This window comes from Pongo pygmaeus, chromosome 18 (genome assembly GCF_028885625.2).
Source record: "Pongo pygmaeus isolate AG05252 chromosome 18, NHGRI_mPonPyg2-v2.0_pri, whole genome shotgun sequence".
Taxonomy (NCBI): Eukaryota; Metazoa; Chordata; class Mammalia; order Primates; family Hominidae; genus Pongo; species Pongo pygmaeus.
The window spans coordinates 5657561-5674319 of NC_072391.2; the positions used below are offsets into that span (position 1 = coordinate 5657561).

Sequence of the window (16759 nt, forward strand, 5' to 3'; positions counted from 1 at the left end):
ACTCTTGACCTCAGGTGATCTGCTCACCTCAGCCTCCCAAAGCCTCAGCCTCTTACAGTGTTAGGATTACAGGCGTGAGACACTGTGACCCGGGATGATTTTCAATCACAGTTTTTTGTTAGGAGTGGAAAATGCGTATTTATAAAAATGAAGCAGTGCAGACATGAACGTGTAGAAGTCTCTATAATCCTGCCATCCAAGGATGGCACCTGTTAACGTGTATATGAGGGATGTCCAATCTTTTGGCCTCCCTGCGCCACATTGGAAGAAGAATCGCCTTGGGCCACACATAAAATACACTAACGCTAGCAATAGCTGATGAGCTAAAAGAAAAGGAATCACAAAAAAACCTCATATTGTTTTAAGAAAGTTTACAGATTTGTGTTGGGCCGCAGGTTGGACAAGCCTGCTATATATATATATTCTAGGTTTTCCCCATAGGTATGCTCATGAGAAAATGATTATTGTGATAATTTTTTTTGAGATGAAGTCTTGCTATGTTGCTCAAGGTGGCCACAAACTCCTGGGCTTAAGCCAAGCTCCCGCCTCAGCCTCCTGAGTAGTTGGGAATATAGGTACTCATTACCATGTGTGGGTGATTATTATTAGTTTTTAAACAAAAATGGGGCTGGGCGCAGTGGCTCACACCTGTAATCCTAACACTTTGGGAGGCTGAGGCGGCAGATCACTTGAGGTCAGGAGTTCAAGACCAGCCTGGCCGACATGGCGAAACCTCAACTCTACAAAAAACACAACACTTAGCCAGGCGTGGTAGCATGTGCCTGTGTCCCAGCTACTCGGGAGGCCGAGATGGGAGGATAGCTTGAACCTGGGAGGTGGGAAGTTGCAGTGGGCTGAGATGACACCACTGCACTCCAGCCTGGGCGATACAAAGCCAGACTGTCTCAAAAAAAAAAAACAACAACAACAACAAAAAAGGTGGGTGGGGTCTTATACTATGTGTGCTGCTTGGCACTGTTTTTTTCACTTAAAAGATATTGCAGGGTTTTTTTCACGTATCTGAAGAAAGATTTTTTTTTTTTTTTTTTTTTGCCTTTTTGAGACAGGGTCTTGCTCTGTTGCCCAGGCTGGAGTGCAGTGGTGAGGTCAGGGCTCACTGCAGCCTCCACCTCCTGGGCTCAAGCCATCCTCCCACCTCAGCCTCCCAAGTAGCTGGGACTACAGGCGTGTGCAACCACACCTGGCTAGTTTCTGTATGTTTTGTGGAGATGGGGTCCCACTATGTGGCCTAGGTTGGTCTTGAACACCTGGGGTCAAGTAGTCCTCCTGCCTTAGCCTCCTAAAGAGCTGGGATGACAGGCCTGAGCCCCGCGCCTGGCCAGCCTCCCGTGCGAGGTTGTGTGGCACTCTGTCATGGAAGCCAGTATGCCTTCATGTGCTGGCTTGTTTGCTGGCTCTGTAGTTAACGGGCTGCCCCACGTGGACAGGCATTGGACCCGTGTCTCTGTGTGCAGGCAGAGGCTGCTGCAGATGTTATCTGTGCACACGGCTGCCAGGAGGGGCTGTGCTCAGGGGGAGCTGGGCAAAGGCTGGTGGCATTGGGGCGCTTGGGTGTAGTGTGGAGGCGCGAGAGCCAGGTGGCCAGGCTGCAGTCTGCGGGAGCTCGGGGGTTGCTTGGCTTCCGTGTGCGCTAGTGTCTTTGTCAGTGAGATCGGACAATGACAACACACCCTCACAGGTGCTGGGGGCTGACAACTGTCAGGTCTGAGGACAGTGGCTGGCCCACTACAGGGCCAGTTCCCCTTCTCTACAGTCACCCTGCTCGTCTTCCACCGAGTGGGTGCTCAGGACAGTGGTGTGGTGGATCCGCCTGTACAGCCTGTGCTCCAGCGTCCTGCAGGCCACAGCTGTGTCCAGCCCTGACCCCGACTGCCCCTCCTGCCACCTCCATTTTATAGATGAGGAAACCGAGGCCCAAGAGCTTAGGGAACCCTGCTCTGAAGCACACAGTAGGGCTGCTGGGCTCAGACCCTCCCTCCCTGTGCTGAGCTGCCCTCCTCCTGCCGCAAGCCCTCCACGCCCCGAGCCCACCCTGCTCACCGGCCTCTGCCCGAGTTCCCTGCATGGTGTGGGAGTGTGGGGCATCCTAGCTTTTCCCGGCGCCCAGTTCTTTCACTTCCACTGGAGTCCTGCAGGGACAGCTCGGGGACCATGCAGGCCCGGGTGGGCGGGGGGCTCACCTAGCTCGGTGGTGAACAGCTGACATGTCTCTGGGTTGCGCACAGTGAAGGCCACGTAGACCTCAGGAGCCCGCTGATGCTCCCGGCAGGCAGCCAGCCTCCGCAGGACCCCGACCAGCGACACAATGGCTTCTGGGCAATACAGCACGTCTACGGTGAAAGCTTCAGGTTACTGAAAGGGACCAGCGGACAGTTCCAGGTCATGCTGACCTCAGCAGCAGGGCGAGGCCAGAGAGGCAGCACTCATATGAGACTATTAGATGCCATTTGACCATTTGGGCCATTACATGGAAAGGCAATTACTTGGGTGAAAAAGGAGAACCCTTAGTAGAGGAAGCTGCAAAAGACCGAAGTAAAAGAAAAAAATCTCCAGACTCACTGGTGTTCCTTAAAAAACCAGCTCTGGTTCTCGGCCTATCTAGAGGGCTTTGAATGACACAAAGCCTGACCCTGCCATGAACTTCGTGTTTCAGGCGTCTGCTGATTTGTCTGCTGGCTTGCAGGGGTGGGCCTGTGTCCCTGGCCACCGCTGGACCTGTGGTTTCCAGGTCTAGGACCCAGGACCACAGGCAGAGCTCTGTCCCACCAGAGAGGGGACTGAGTGTGCTGGCAGGGGTGAGGGGTTTTTGGTGGCCCAGCCAAATACCACCTTCTCTCAAGGGCCCTGTCCTCGTCCCAGAAGTGGATGTTTTCCTCCTGTGGTCTCTGAAGGACACAGGGCATGGCTCTGGGACACAGCCATGTGGTGACGCCTGTAATGGGAGCATGCCTGTCTCTAACAAGAGGGCTGTGGCTTGAAGGTCACCTTAAGAGGCACCCCTGTCCTTTGATGTCACCCTGGAGGCCCAGAGTAACTCTTCTGGAAGCCCCATCACGTCCATGCCCGACAGCGTCCATTGTTCCCTTTTCCCAGAGAAAAGAGCTGGATAGAGCTGCAAGGACACCGCCTGCACAGGGTGCCCGGGGCTGGGCATTACCTGCTGCAATGACAACATCTGGCTGGAAGGCAGAGAGCTGATGGACCGTCGCGACGTCCCAGTCCAGCTGGGCCACTGTCACCCTGGGGCTGTCTAAGTTGGCAGTGATTTCTGCCTCTAATGAGAGGCCATTGAGAAGGACATTCCCTCGGAGCTGCTCGAGGACCCGACTGTGACAGTCGCTGAAGATGTATGCCCGGGGGCGGCACATCTTGCAGATGGCCAGGCCTGTGAGGCCGGCGCCACTGCCAAGCTCTAGGACAGTCCTGGCGGGAGGAAAGAGGACCGTGTCTGCGACTGCACCAGGGTAAGCCTGCCTCGGTGCCCTGCCCTGCACCCCGAAGTCACCTGTGAGTGAAGGCTGCCGGGTTCTCGATGGCCCATTCTGCAAGGTAGAGGGCGGCGTCCCATGTGACCAGGCCTGTGGTGCCGTGGGAGATGATGGCTGTGCTCTCAGAGAGTGTGACCGAGTCTCCCGAGGGCTGCACCAAGAGAGGGCGAGAGAGTCAGTCCAGCGATCAGAAGACAAGTGGCTTAGAAGACAAGTAGCCATCCACCACATGGCTGAATAAACCATGACAGGACGAATCACCACTCAGCAATGAGAAGCAGCTAACTGTTGACATGCCAACAACTTGCACGGGCCTCAAGGGTGTCACGCGGCCTGAAAGACACTGATCTCAGGCCACACAGGATTCTATTCATTGAACATTCCCGAGACAATGGAATTCTGGCGATGGGGCACAGGTCAGTGGTGGCCAGGGGCCGGGTGTGGCTATGAAGGGGTGGCTGTCTTGTGATGATTCAGGATGCTATGTTTTTCCTTTGTAGTTTTCTGTATCTATGTTTTATCTTTTTTTTTTTTTTGAGCTCTGTTCCCCAGGCTGGAGTCAGTGGCATGTTCTTGGCTCACTGCAACCTCTGCCTCCTGGATTCAAGCAATTCTCCTGCCTCACCTGCCCAAGTAGCTGCGACTATAGGCATGTGCCACCACGTCTGGCTAATTTTTGTACTTTTTTTTGAGACAGAGTTTCGCTCTCGTTGCCCAGGCTGGAGTGCAATGGCGTGATCTCAGCTCACTACAACCCCCACCTCCCGGGTTCAAGAGATTCTCCTGCCTCAGCCTCCCGAGTAGCTGGGATTACAGGTGCCCACTACCACACCCGGCTAATTTTTGTATTTTTAGTAGAGACAGGGTTTCACCATATTGGCCAGGCTGGTCTCGAACTCCTGACCTCGGATCCACCCGTCTCAGCCTCCCAAAGTGCTGGGATTACAGGCATGAGCCACCGTGCCCGGCCCTGTCAAGTATTCTTTGAGGACTGGGTACCAGGTCCTTGTCAAGCAGGCAGTGTGTGTCACCTATTGGACAAATGCCCAACAACCCCACGAGACATGCTGTTGTTGTTGAAGTGCTTGATTTAGAGACAGGGAAACTGAGGCTAAAGAAGGTTAACGGACCTCATGTCTAAGACTGCAGAATGGGTGAGTCAGGATTTGAACCCATACCCATGTTTTCACTTTGTCTGTGCAGGAAGGGTGTCTGGGCTGTGAGGGGGAGGAGGGTGCCCTTCTCATACCAGTAAATAGCTCCGGTGGCCCTGGGTGGACTCCTTGGCCGTCAGGGTCTCCGCCAGCGCCTCATATAGCTCGTCCAAAGGCTCCGTGTGGACAGCCTCGTGCTGGGGGCAGACAGAGTGAGAGCTTGTTTGCTTTCGTTCTAATCTGTAAAAATGGCCAGATGATTTTCACCAAGTTCGGAGGGGAGATCTGGGATGGAACGGGGTAATGCCGGCCAGCTGCCATATAAAATATTCACTTCGTTGGGCATGGTGGTGTGTGCCGAATAGTCCCAGCTACTCTAGAGGCTGACATGGGAGGACTGCTTGAGCCCAGGAGTTTGAGGACAGCCTGGGCAACAGAGACCTTGTCTCTAAAAAAAATAATTCACTTGGTAGAGAAACCTGGATGGGAGGGCCTTCAACAAGAGGTGTTGAGAGGGTAGGGTTAGGTGTAGTCTAGGGCAGGAGATAAGGATTCCGTGAGAGCTGCCACGTGACCATGATAGAGAGCTCTGTGTTTGGATCAAACACAGAGAGGAGGAAAACAAAAGGTGCTTTAAGTGAGCCCAGGCAGAACTGTGAGGGCGGCCCATGCTGCAGGCTGTGGCTGTCAGCAGGCTGCTTCTCCACGGCTGGCCCCGTCCCAGGATTCACAAGGCAGCAGCAGGGTACACTGGGTGACTGCTGCCCTCTCCTGGTGGCACAGAGCAGACCTGCTGGTGACCACAGATGCACGCTTTTGGGGAGGACTAGGGAGAAAGCAGGTACTGGAGAAGCAGGGGATTGTTTATTTGCTAAAAGTGTGGCCCTTTCACTCAGCAGGTCTGCTACTGCCTACTAAGGAACAGCCTGTCGACATGCCCATGTCAAACCCTGCATGTTCGGCCCATCTTTAAAATCCATCCTAGGCCAGGTGCGGTGGCTCATGCCTGTAATCCCAGCACTTTGGGAGGCCGAGGCAGGCGGATCACCTGAGGTCAGGAGGTCGAGACAAGCCTGGCCAACATGGTGAAACCCTGTCTCTGTTAAAAATACAAAAATTAGCCAGGCATGGTGGCGTGTGCCTGCAGTCCCAGCTCCTTAGGAGGCTAGGCACGAGAGCTGCTTGAACCCAGGAGGCAGAGGTTTCAGGGAGCCGAGATTGTGCCACGGTAATCCAGCCTGGGCAACACAGTGAGACTCTGTCTCAAAAAAATAAATAAATAAGTAAAAAATAAAATCCATCCTGTATCAGTCATGAAAGAGCTCATTCTAGCAGCAACAATGCAGAGAATTCACCAGAGGAACTAGTTCCAAAGGTATGGCAAGAGCTAAACCTTCCAACAGGGGCCCGTGGGGCAACCCAGAGATGGACAAGAGCTGGAAACTCCAAACCCTTCAGCGGGCAGGACAGAGGGTGTGGGTGAGGGTTCCAGGGCTGTGGGCTGGGCCAGCCTGGTAGGAATGAGAATCCAGATGCTAGGAGCTGGGGCCCCAGAGAAGCAGCTGCTGTGGAAACCCCAGGAGGCAGAGTGAGGAAGAGACGCTGGCCTCCCCTTCTTCCCGCCCTGCACTGTCTCCCATGGGTCACACGCAGCTGCAGCCAGTTGCCTTGGGAGGCCCCTGCCATGCTGGGGTTTGCAAAGCAGGCCCAGGGCCTGGGAAGGAGGGCTCCAGCACGCAGGTGGCTATGCTGTCCGGCTACTGGGCGGACACTGCCCATAACTGACCTTTTTGATGAGTTCTGAGAGAAAGCACCGGGCATACTTGACTGACGGTGGGTGCTTCACACACACAGGATGCTTCACAGTCTACAGCAAAGGACAGAACGTTGGTTCCTGGAGAGCTATGAGGCTATGAGCTACAAGCCAACACAGCAGAGGGCAAACTCCAGGCTACCCGATCCCTCAGCAAAGATGTAGATGGACACAGCCTTCTGGCCCCACGCATCTGAAGTTTGTCTTAAGATATAAGCCGTTTCCTAAAAATGCTTCACTGCAGCGGCGCAGGCTATGGCAGCATCTCTAACGCCCATTCTGAGCAGGAACACAGGGCATGTGGGCCCAAACCACCTCCCTCCCAGGGGAGCCAGTGTGAACCGGGGTTTGCAGTAAGGACAGTCACTAACTGTCTGGCTCTATGGAAGAGGCGGGAAGGCCCACTCGGCAACTGCTCTCTTGGAGCATGTGTCCCTGGGGACAGGATGGAGGGGAGGGGACGCTCAGGGTGACACTTCAGCTAAAGCCGAAAGAAGCCAAGTGCAGGACGAGCAAGTTCCAGGCAGTGGGAACAGCCGGTGCAAGCTCTGAGGTGGCCACAGCCTGGCACTTGAAAAGGAGGGCAGAGGGACTGGTGCAGCAGGAGTGGGGACGGTGGGAAAACAGGAGCCTGGAGGGAGAGGGAGGAGACGGTCCGCAGCGCCTGCTGGCTGGGAGGGATGCAGATTCTGCCCAAGGGCAGCAAAGTACCCCACGCAATACACAGGCCCTTCAGGCAGGTGCTGGTTTTTCATTTTTTCTGACACAGTCTCGCTCTGTTGCCCAGGCTAGAGTGCAGCGGCCCGATCTTGGCTCACAGCAGCTTCCGCCTCCCGGGTTCAAGTGATTCTCCTGCCTCAGCCTCCTGAGTAGCTGGGACTATAGGCATGCACCACCACACCCAGCTAATTTTTGTATTTTTAGTAGATATGGGTTTTTGCCATGTTGGCTAGGGTGGTCTCGAACTCCTGACCTTAGGTGATCCGTCCACCTCAGCTTCCCAAAGTCCTGGGATTACAGGTGTGAGCCGGTGCACCCAGCCTTGTGCTGGGTTTGAAAGCAGCTCTCCCTACATTTCATGCTTCACCACCTACGAGAGTGAGGCTCAGGGTGAAACTCAGAGCAGGGTGGGAGATAACTTCAGGTATCTCCACGCTCGAAGCCCTGACCTACTGTATTGCCCCGCAAGTCTTCCCTGCTGTGGAAAAGATGTGGCTGCATCTTTTCCACGTGGATAATCTTGGTTCACCTCTAGCACAGGAATCCTTCACCGGGGCTCCTTGGATGGGCTGGGTGGGTTGGGGTGGAGGATGTCTGCCTCCCCTGAGTTGGTATGGAAAATGTATTCTTCTGGTGCACTTCTTTCTGGGAGGGAGTCTATTGCTTTGTCTTTTCAGAAGGGCTCGTGGCCCTTCGAAGGTGAAGACCCAGGATGCAGGGTGATCTGCACTTGGCCCTCAAGGCCAAGGTCAGGCTGTGGCTGGGCCGGGTGGTGACCCTGCCTCTCACCTACATGCAGATGCACTTGAGTCCAAACCCCACCCTGGGCAAAGCAAGGGCCCATTTAGGTCTAGAAGAGACAGGAGTGGGCAGGACAGGCCTCATGAATGCAAAAAAGAAAGTCTCTGAGCATCTACCAAATGCTAGAAGCTGTTTTGCACCTGTCATCTCTGTTTTTGCTGTGGATGGTTTAAAAAACATTCCCTAGATTCCCCCCTCTCATGCAGATTTTTGTATATTCTGATGTCTTTGTCTAAGTCTTAGATAGAAAATGAAAGCGCTGGAGCTGTCAGAGATGCTGACACCCACCTGCAGTGCTGACTCGATGGTTTTGTTCTTTGAACAGGGGTGTTTTTAAAGGGTACAAGCACACCTGTGGTTCTTCTCTCAGGTCTTCCGGAGAGATTCAGGAGGCAGGGTCATGAGTCCCAGGGACTCTGGGATTCTTACCTTCTGCAAAATATCCTGCAGCAGCTCAGAATCTGATGAGTCTCTTAACTTTGCTTCTAAGCTCTGTGTGGAGGGAAAGAGAGAAATCTCAAGGGCGCATTCACAGGAACATGAAACACTCAATAGAATGTGTGGGCAAAGACCTATGTGATCCCTCCCTGGGGACGTGGAGTCAGTTGGCAGTGGAAGCCACAGCAGCTGAAAGCCTGACCTTCAGATGTCGCAGGGTGCACCTGGATGAGTGACAGGAAGAAGGCTAGAAGACTGACTCTTGGCCGCATTAGTCCTGGCTACTTAGCGGCCACCCGGGTCATGGGCCAGCTCCCTGGTTGCGCTGGTCAGCCAGGAATTGCCAGGGCAGCCATGGCACCAAGGTTTGATGGGCTTGCCATCTGAGTTTAAGTGGAAATACAGAATGTGCCCGTACCAGCCTGGGTTACATTGTCCTCTTACAGGGGCCTCAAGCCCAGCAGCAAGCTTTGGCTCCCGAGTTAGGCAGACTGTCTCGGCTGGTATGTGACACAGGGCAAGGCACTTCATTGCTTCAGAGCTCCTTCCATGCCGTAAAAGGCCTACAAGACCTGGTCCTAATCCCTCTCTCTGGCCTGATCTCCCTCACCCCTGGCCCACCCTGCTCACTCCACTCCAGCCACACTGGCTGCCTTGCTGTTGTTCCTCAACCACAGCTGGCTTGTTTCCACCACAGGGCCTTTGCATATCCTGTTCCCCAAGCCCTTCCCACGGCTGGCTGCTTCACCACTCTGGCCCCAGTTCAAATGCCACCTCTTTGGGGAAGGCTTCCCTGATTCCCTGACTTTGGTGACTCTTCTCCCCAGTTGCTCCATTCACCATTTCCCTGTTTTCTTGGCTTTAAAGCCACTCTCATCTGGTCTTTTCTTGTTCATTCATTTATTTGTTTATTCTCTGGCTCTCCCATGCAAGCAGAGCCTCATCTGTCTTGGGTACTGCTTGCCTGGCTCACGGAAGGCATTTATGAAACATTTTGAGACTGAATAAAAACAGTAGCTAACAGCGACATGCATTTACCATGAGCCAGGCACTGATCCACAGGCTTTTGTATCAACCCTGACAACAACCCTAAGAGGTAGGTATCATTATATCCTCCATTTTATTAATAAGAAAACAACAGCAGAGAGAGATGCAGTCACTTGCCCAAGGTCACACAGGGCCAGGGGTTGGGCCAGAATTCGAAGCAGGCAGGCTGTCTCCTGGGTCTGAACTCTCAACTACTGCACCCTAATCAAACAATCCCTCTGGTGAAATGTGAGTGATAATAATAGTACCCACCTCATGGGTGCTGAGGGTGAGCCCAAGTTAGCATTCAGCGTGGGCATGTGAACAATTATAGTCAATATTGAATGGAGACCTATGATGCTTTTATGAAGGTTTCTATTTTGGGTTAAAAATGCACAAATTTCTCCTGACCAGAAATGATCTCTGAGTGCTAAATATTTTATGTCAATGGAATAACGCAAATGATTAAGCAACACCCCATAAAATGGGGCAGACCCAGGGAGGAATATATATCCAAACTGACTCATCCCAGTGAGCTCACCGCACATGAATTACAAATGGGGGCCGCGTGCATTAAGCTCCTCTGCTGGCAGAAGGTCCCCAGGGAGAGGAGAGGCCACCCCCTTCTCTGTCTCTTCCATCACAGGTGTGAGAGCCTCAGCGCATGAGCCCATTCTATGCAGTGCTCGACATACAGATGAGAACACTGAGGCATGAGGGACAGCCTGTGACCTGGTCACCGCGCTCAGGAGGACGTGGTTACCCGTGGTCCTGAGGGCGCTGACATTTTAGAATGGGCGAGGGCAGCTGTGTCCCAGTGATCAGAACGATTACTGCCTTTAAAACGTCGTGAAAATGATAGTGAACTATACCCCACACCGAGCGCGCGTCTGCCCCCCAAGGCGGTGGAGACGTCCCCAGCTTCCGCCGCCAGCCCGCGGGGAAGGAGGGGTGCGAGCGACTCTGGCCAAGCCCCGGGGATGGGGACCCAGACACGCGGCCCTGACTGGAGGGAGCGCCAGGGGCTTCAGCAGGGATACCCACCCCGTCTGCCCCTGGACTCCAGCACGCCCCGCCGCCCACCTGCCAGGGGAAGGAGCGCAGTGCGCGCGCCGCCAGGAAGCGGCGCTCGAAACTCTGCAGCAAGAGTTCGGTCCCCGGGTTCTCCTCGGGCGCCATGATGTGGGCGGGGCCGCATCGTTGCCGGGAGACTGGGCGGAAGCTGGGCCTGGACAGAAGAGTGGTTGGGCACGGGGCAGTGCGAGGGGCAGAGAGGCGGAGCCCGGGTAAGGCCGGGAGGAGCGTCGTGGGGGCGGAGCCTGGGGCGGGGCCAGGATGAACGTCTTGTGGGCAAGGCCTGGGGAAGGGCCAGGATAAGCGTCGTTGGGGCAGGTCCTGGGGAGACTCCAGGTTGGCGGGTCCTGGGGCGGGGCCAGGATAAGGCGATCCTGGGAGCGGGGCTTCGGAAGCGTCCAGGTTGGTGGCGACCTGGAGACGGGGCCTTGCGCGTGGGTAGGATGAGCATCCTGGAGGCGGGCATTAGGGCGGGGCTAAACGATGATTGGGTTCAGGAGGCGGGACTCGGGGCAGAGCCCAGTAGACAGGTCTTAGGGTGGGGCTAAGGCGAGACCAAGAGAAGGGCTCAGGAGGCGGGGCCGGGGTGGGGCGTTGACTGTGTCGTAGCACATGGCCAGGCGCTGCTCGGATTCTGGGAGGCGGAGTTTAGGGACGGGCCGACGTGGGGAGGGGCCTATTGTCCGGGAGGCGGGACCGAGTCCGGGCTGCGGGCTGCGCTCAGGAGGCGGGCCCTGGGGCGTGGCCAGGCGCTGCTCGGGCCCTGAGAGGCGGAGCTTAGGGAGGGGCCGGTGTGGGGAGGGACCCAGGGCCTGGGAGGCGGATCGGCGCTGGACTCAGGGGCCGAGAAGGAGCTGGGCTTGGGGCGGGGCCGAGACGGAGCGAGGAGTCCCGGGTGTTGGAAGAGGAGCTTGAGGAGGGGGTCGGAGTGTGGCTCAAGTTCGGGGGGCGTTACCTGGGGAGGGTTTGAGGGAGCCCCAGGAGCGGGGCCACGGTCGGCCGAGGCGGGGCCAGGGGCGGGCCCCAGGATCCGGAGCTTCGGGCGGGTGGAGTCTGGGTTTGCGGCCCGGGAGGCGGGGCCGGTTAGGGCGAGGGTCTCTGGGATCGTCGGGTCAGTCCTTGGGCCACCATAGGCGCTCTCGCAGTTCCTGCGCCTTCAGGAAAGTCTTTTTGGCAGGGGCCTTACAGGTGCGCGCTTCGGTCCGGGAGGCCTTATCCTAGCCTCCTCTCCATCAGCGCCACCCCTCTGGGGCCCAACAGGAGGGAGCGTTCCCCCTGTTCCCCAGGCTTTGGACTGTTACCCAACAAGCCATTCGTTCACTAAATATTTATTAAGCACCCACGATGTGCCTGGCAAGGGAGATGTAACAATGAGAAAAACTAGGTGTGGTCCCGGCCCTCCAAGGGCTCGGAGGCTCGTGGGAGAAGTGGACATTGAAGTAATTATCACACAAATAAGTATAAAAGTACGATATCTTCCAGGAAGGCGGGCACACAGAGCTAGCGGGGCTTCCAGAAGTTTTGATCTTGCAGGGACAGGAAGGAGGAGTTAGCTCCTGCAGGGTGGGATGGGGGTGGTGGTGATACAGACGTGGGGACAGAATGGAAAACAACAACAAAAAATAATTATTTTAGTTCAAAGTTATTGTGTCTTGAGTTGAAAGGCAAGGCAGTTACCAACACAGTTCCAATTTCAGTACTGCTCCTGAAATACTGAACTGTGTTCAAAGTCTAAAACGTTTACCTCAGCAAATCCCTCATAAAACTCCATTTGGAGGAGTCCCGAGAGCTAATTTGTTAAGTATACTTGCAGAAGGTAGATGAGGAGACAGATTAAATCTTATTACCTCTTTCAGATGAGAGGCACTTGAGCCCCGCTCAGCTATGAGAATAAGAGAGGGGAATTAATTCTAATTGAATACACTTGTTCCCTCATAGCTGTTGTTCCCCACCAGAACCAAATGAGTGCAAGATCTGACAAAGAAAAAAAAAAGGTTCATTTTTTATTCCCCCAAACACTTTCATTTAAATCAAGAGGGTGGGATGTGGTTCTTGCTGTGTTTTGAGACAGAATCAACGGTTTCTGGGTCTGAGATGTTGCATACACCCTCTCAGTCCCTGTATCCTGAGATGGAGTCGCCTGAGAATCCACAGCAAGTCCTAACCAGGGATGGGTCTGGGTGATTAAGGAAGGTTGGCTTCAGAACTGGGCCAGGGGCTTTGCTTTTGCTGTTTTGTTCAGCTCTCTGCCTGCAGGAGACAAGAAAAACCAGTGGGAACAGGTTAGTTATACTCATAAATCCGGGGCTTATTTTATTAACTCACATAATACCTATTAATTGTCTTTCTTCCAAGCAGCAAAAGGGCATATACGGTCAATGCCATAGTAAGTAACACTGTATTATGTTATACTAAAATATTAATAAATCTAGGTTGGTTCAGTCTTTCCTGAGTCCATAGATTGGAAGCAGATTGAGGAAGGACCCTAGCGGACCACAGAGCTGAGCTATGCACACAGAAGAAGTCTTTTATTCTTTTTCTTTTTTTTGGAGACAGAGTTTCGCTCTCTTGTTGCCCAGGCTGGAGTGCAATGGTGCGATCTCAGCTCACTGCAACTTCCACCTCCCAGGTTCAAGCGATTCTCCTGCCTCAGCCTCCCGAGTAGCTGGGATTACAGGCGTGAGCCACTATGCCGGGCCATTTTTGTATTTTTCGTAGGGAGACGGTTTGAACACGTTGGCCAGGCTGGTCTCCAATTCCTGACCTCAGGTGATCTACCCGCCTCTGCCTCCCAAAGTGCTGGGATTACAGGCGTGAGCCACCGCGCCTGGCCAGAAGAAATCTTTATCTTGGTGCGCGGGCTCTGGTGAGGGACAAATGCCATCTCTCTTGGATCTGCATCTGGAAGGATCAAGGCACTGAAGGGATTTTTTTGTTTCAGACAGTCTCCCTCCGTTGCCAGGCTGGAGTGCAGTGGCACGATCTCTGCTCACTGCAACCTCTGCCTCCCAGGCTCAAGCGATTCTCCTGCCTCAGCCTCCCGAGTAGCTGGGACTACAGGCACGCGTCACCATGCCCAGCTAATTTTTGTATTTTTGCTAGAGACAGGGTTTCACCATGTTGGCCAAGATTGTCTCAATCTGTTGACATCATGATCCACCTGCCTTGGCCTCCCAAAGGGCTGGGATTACAGGCGTGGGCCACCATGCCCAGCCTCACTGAAGGGATTTTTTTAATGTCACGTGGCTCTCACAGGTGCGGTGTGTTCGGGTGCAAGTTAAGATTAGGACTGATGCTTAAAACCAAACGTAAAATTCCAGGTGGTGTTGCTATGGGGAGCAGCATTAGGACAATCTGAGTGGTTTCAGTTGCAAGAGTGTGTGTGTGTACGTACAAGAATTCACATCAAGATTCACCTTCTGGCTTTGAGGGTCTCTTTAATAACAGCAATAGCAACCTAAGGCAGTTTAACAGTATGGAATGGTTGCCTTTTAGAAGTTAAGCTATGGGCATGGAAGTTCAATCAGTACATTGAAGTTTTTCCTTTATCTCTCCTATGGGTAATGGTTTGTGCAGAAAAGGACCAATTGATTTCTTTCGAAAACGTTGCTTCAGGGTGTAGAGACCTTTATAGGTCATGTTTCAACTTACAGAAAATTTTATAGTTCAAATATAAATTACGTTCAATGTGGACTTTGTAATAGGATTTAAGGTTAAGTAAAGTTTCCACTTTCCTTAGGCTGTTTGCAGTGCCCAGCAGGCCCCATGATATCGAGATGGAAGTTATGTTAAACGAGGAGCTTGGTCAGGGATGGGCAGAATAAGGAATATGGGCAGCTCAGGCTAATGATACAATGATTGAGATGTAGAAAGAGGGCCAGGCACGGGATAATGCCTGTAATCCCAGTGCTTTGGGAGGCCAAGGCAAGAGGATTGCTTGATGTCAGGAGACCAGCCTGGTCAACAGAGTGAGACCTAACCTGTACAAAAAAATAATAATAATAATTAGTTGTGCATGGTGGTGTGGACCTGTGTCTCAGCCACTTGGAAGGCTGAGGTCAGGGGATCCCTTGAGCCCAGGAGTTTGAGGCTGCAGTGAGCTATAATCACAGAACTGTACTCCAGCCTGGGTGACAGGGTGAGGCCCTGACTCAAAAAAAATTGAGTCAGGGAAAAAATTGGAAATCTTAATCCTCGGTACCCAGGAATGTGACCTTATTTGGAAATTGGGTGTTTGTAGATGTAATCAAGTAACGATGAGTCATACCGGATTGGGGGCTGCTGGTGAGGGGGCAGATGCAATGACTGGTGTCCTTATAAAAGAAGAGAATGAGGGCCGCGCATAGTGGCTCATGCCTGTAATCTCAGCACACTTTGGGAGGGTGAGGTGGGCGGATCACATGAGGTCAGGAGTTCGAGACCAGCCTGGCCAACATGGTGAAACTCCATCTCTACTAAAAATACAAAATTAGCACTGCGTGGTGGCTGGTTCCTGTAATCCCAGCTACTCAGGAGGCTGAGGTGGGAGAATCACCGGAACCTAGGAGGCGGAGGTTGCAGTGAGCCAAGATTGTGCCACTGCACTTCAGCCTGTGTGACAGGGTAACTCCATCTCAAAAAAATAAAATAAAAGAGGAGAAGGTCAGATGAGGACAGAGACACAGGGAGAAGGCAGCTATGTGATGAGGGAGGGGAGATTTGAGCGATGCATCTACAAGGAACACCAAGCATTGTCAGCGGCCACCAGAAGCCAGAAGAGGCAGGAAAGGTTCTCTCTTACATGTTTCAGAGGACGCAAAGCCCGGCTGACACCTTGATTTTGGACTTCTAGCATCCAGGCCTGTGAGAAAATACATTTCTGTTGTTTTCAGCCACATGTGAGGCCCTCGTTGTTGTTGTGGTTGTTTTTTTTTTGGAGATGGAGTTTCACTCTTGTGCCCCAGGACGGAATGCAATGGCGCGACCTCGGCTCTCTGCAGCCTCCTCCTCCCAGGTTCAAGCAATTCTCCTGCCTCAGTCCCCTGAGCAGCTGGGATTACAGGCATGCGCCACCTTGTCCAGCTAATTTTTGTATTTTTAGTAGAGGTGAGGTTTCAACATGTTGGCCGGTCTGGTCTCAAAATCCTGACCTCAAGTGATCGGCCCGCCTCAGCCTCCCAAAGTGGTGGGATTACAGGCATGAGCCACCGCGCCCAGCTTTGTGGTTATTTTTTAGACAAGATCCCACTGTGTCATCCAGGCTGGAGTGCAGTGGTACAATCTCAGCTCCTGCAGCCTCGACCTCCCTGGGCTCAGGTAATTTTCCCATCTCAGCCTCCAAGTAGCTGGGACTATGCGCTTGGCTAATTTTTGTATTTTCTGTAGAGATGGGGTCTTGCTATGTTGCCCAGGCTGGCCTCAAACTCCTTGGGCTCAAGCCATCTGCCTGCGTTGGCCTCCCAAAGTGCTAGGATTACAGGCATGAGCCACTATCCCTGGCCACCCTTGTTAAAAAATAAAGAATTTCAAGATGGTGATGGCAGATTATTAAACCACAGTGGGGACTCTTCCGTGTCCCTGTGGGACTGTCCAGGTTGCAAGCCCATGAAGCCAGCCCTGGCTGCTGGGTTCTTGGAGTGCTGGACCTCCCGTGGCATGTGGCAAGGAGTTGTCATGGGTTATCACGACATATGATGATCAACTACAGAAGACCCAAAGACCACTGAGGAGACTCAGTCCCTTTTCTGACGAATGGCTGTGTATGTCACACTAGCAAAAAGCAGAACTGCAAGAGCTCCTGTGACAATGCTGAGCCCGATCACTGCGCCTTGCAGAGCAGCTGCCCTCTGTACCTCCGCTCCTGTTAAGAAACCAGAGGGTTTTTAATTGCCTGATTATGAAGATGCTGTTCTGGCTGCTCTTGGTTCCCTGGGGAGTTTCCCATCTAGCCACTAGTGAGTATTAATTATGGAAATGAAATGTACATTTAACCCAAGAAAATGCTCACTCTAGAGACATCTCATAGGGCAAGTCATTGAAAGCCGATTTACTAAATGACCTCTCCGCCAAATGACCCATTTGCCTAATGACCACTTTGCCAAATGATCAATTTGCTGAAAGCCAATTCGCTGAAAATCTGTTTGTGGGATGTCCTGCTTATCAGTAACTGACAGTCAGATGCAGCTTAACCCAGGCTCCCAGTGGGACGTGGGGCAGGGGAGGGGCTACAAAATTGTAGCAAAACT

General features: G+C 53.3%; 1 protein-coding gene and 1 long non-coding RNA gene across 10 annotated transcripts in view; one reads left to right on the forward strand and one right to left on the reverse strand.

Annotated features, from left to right (window-relative positions):
- LOC129026393 (protein-lysine N-methyltransferase EEF2KMT-like) overlaps positions 1-12508 on the reverse strand; it is a 15115-nt gene extending 2607 nt beyond the window's left edge. Inside the window, exons 1-8 of one of the 9 annotated variants that reach the window (XM_054473692.2) lie at positions 11491-12508; positions 10545-10689; positions 8427-8489; positions 6450-6530; positions 4759-4860; positions 3527-3660; positions 3179-3444; positions 2202-2351 (exon numbers count right to left, since the gene is read on the reverse strand). In XM_054473692.2, coding sequence (XP_054329667.1) covers positions 2202-2351; positions 3179-3444; positions 3527-3660; positions 4759-4860; positions 6450-6530; positions 8427-8489; positions 10545-10640 — 892 coding nt within the window. In that variant the 5' untranslated portion in view covers positions 10641-10689; positions 11491-12508. Of the gene's footprint in view, positions 1-2201; positions 2352-3178; positions 3445-3526; positions 3661-4758; positions 4861-6449; positions 6531-8426; positions 8490-10505; positions 10702-11490 lie in introns of those variants that run through there. The other 8 variants (XM_054473691.2, XM_054473694.2, XM_063654809.1 and 5 more) reach the window with 8 other exon arrangements.
- Positions 10849-16759, forward strand: part of LOC134738571 (uncharacterized) — a 106272-nt gene continuing 100361 nt past the window's right edge. Inside the window, exon 1 of the long non-coding RNA XR_010124378.1 lies at positions 10849-10937. This is a non-coding gene — a long non-coding RNA (uncharacterized LOC134738571). The remainder of the gene's footprint in view (positions 10938-16759) is intronic.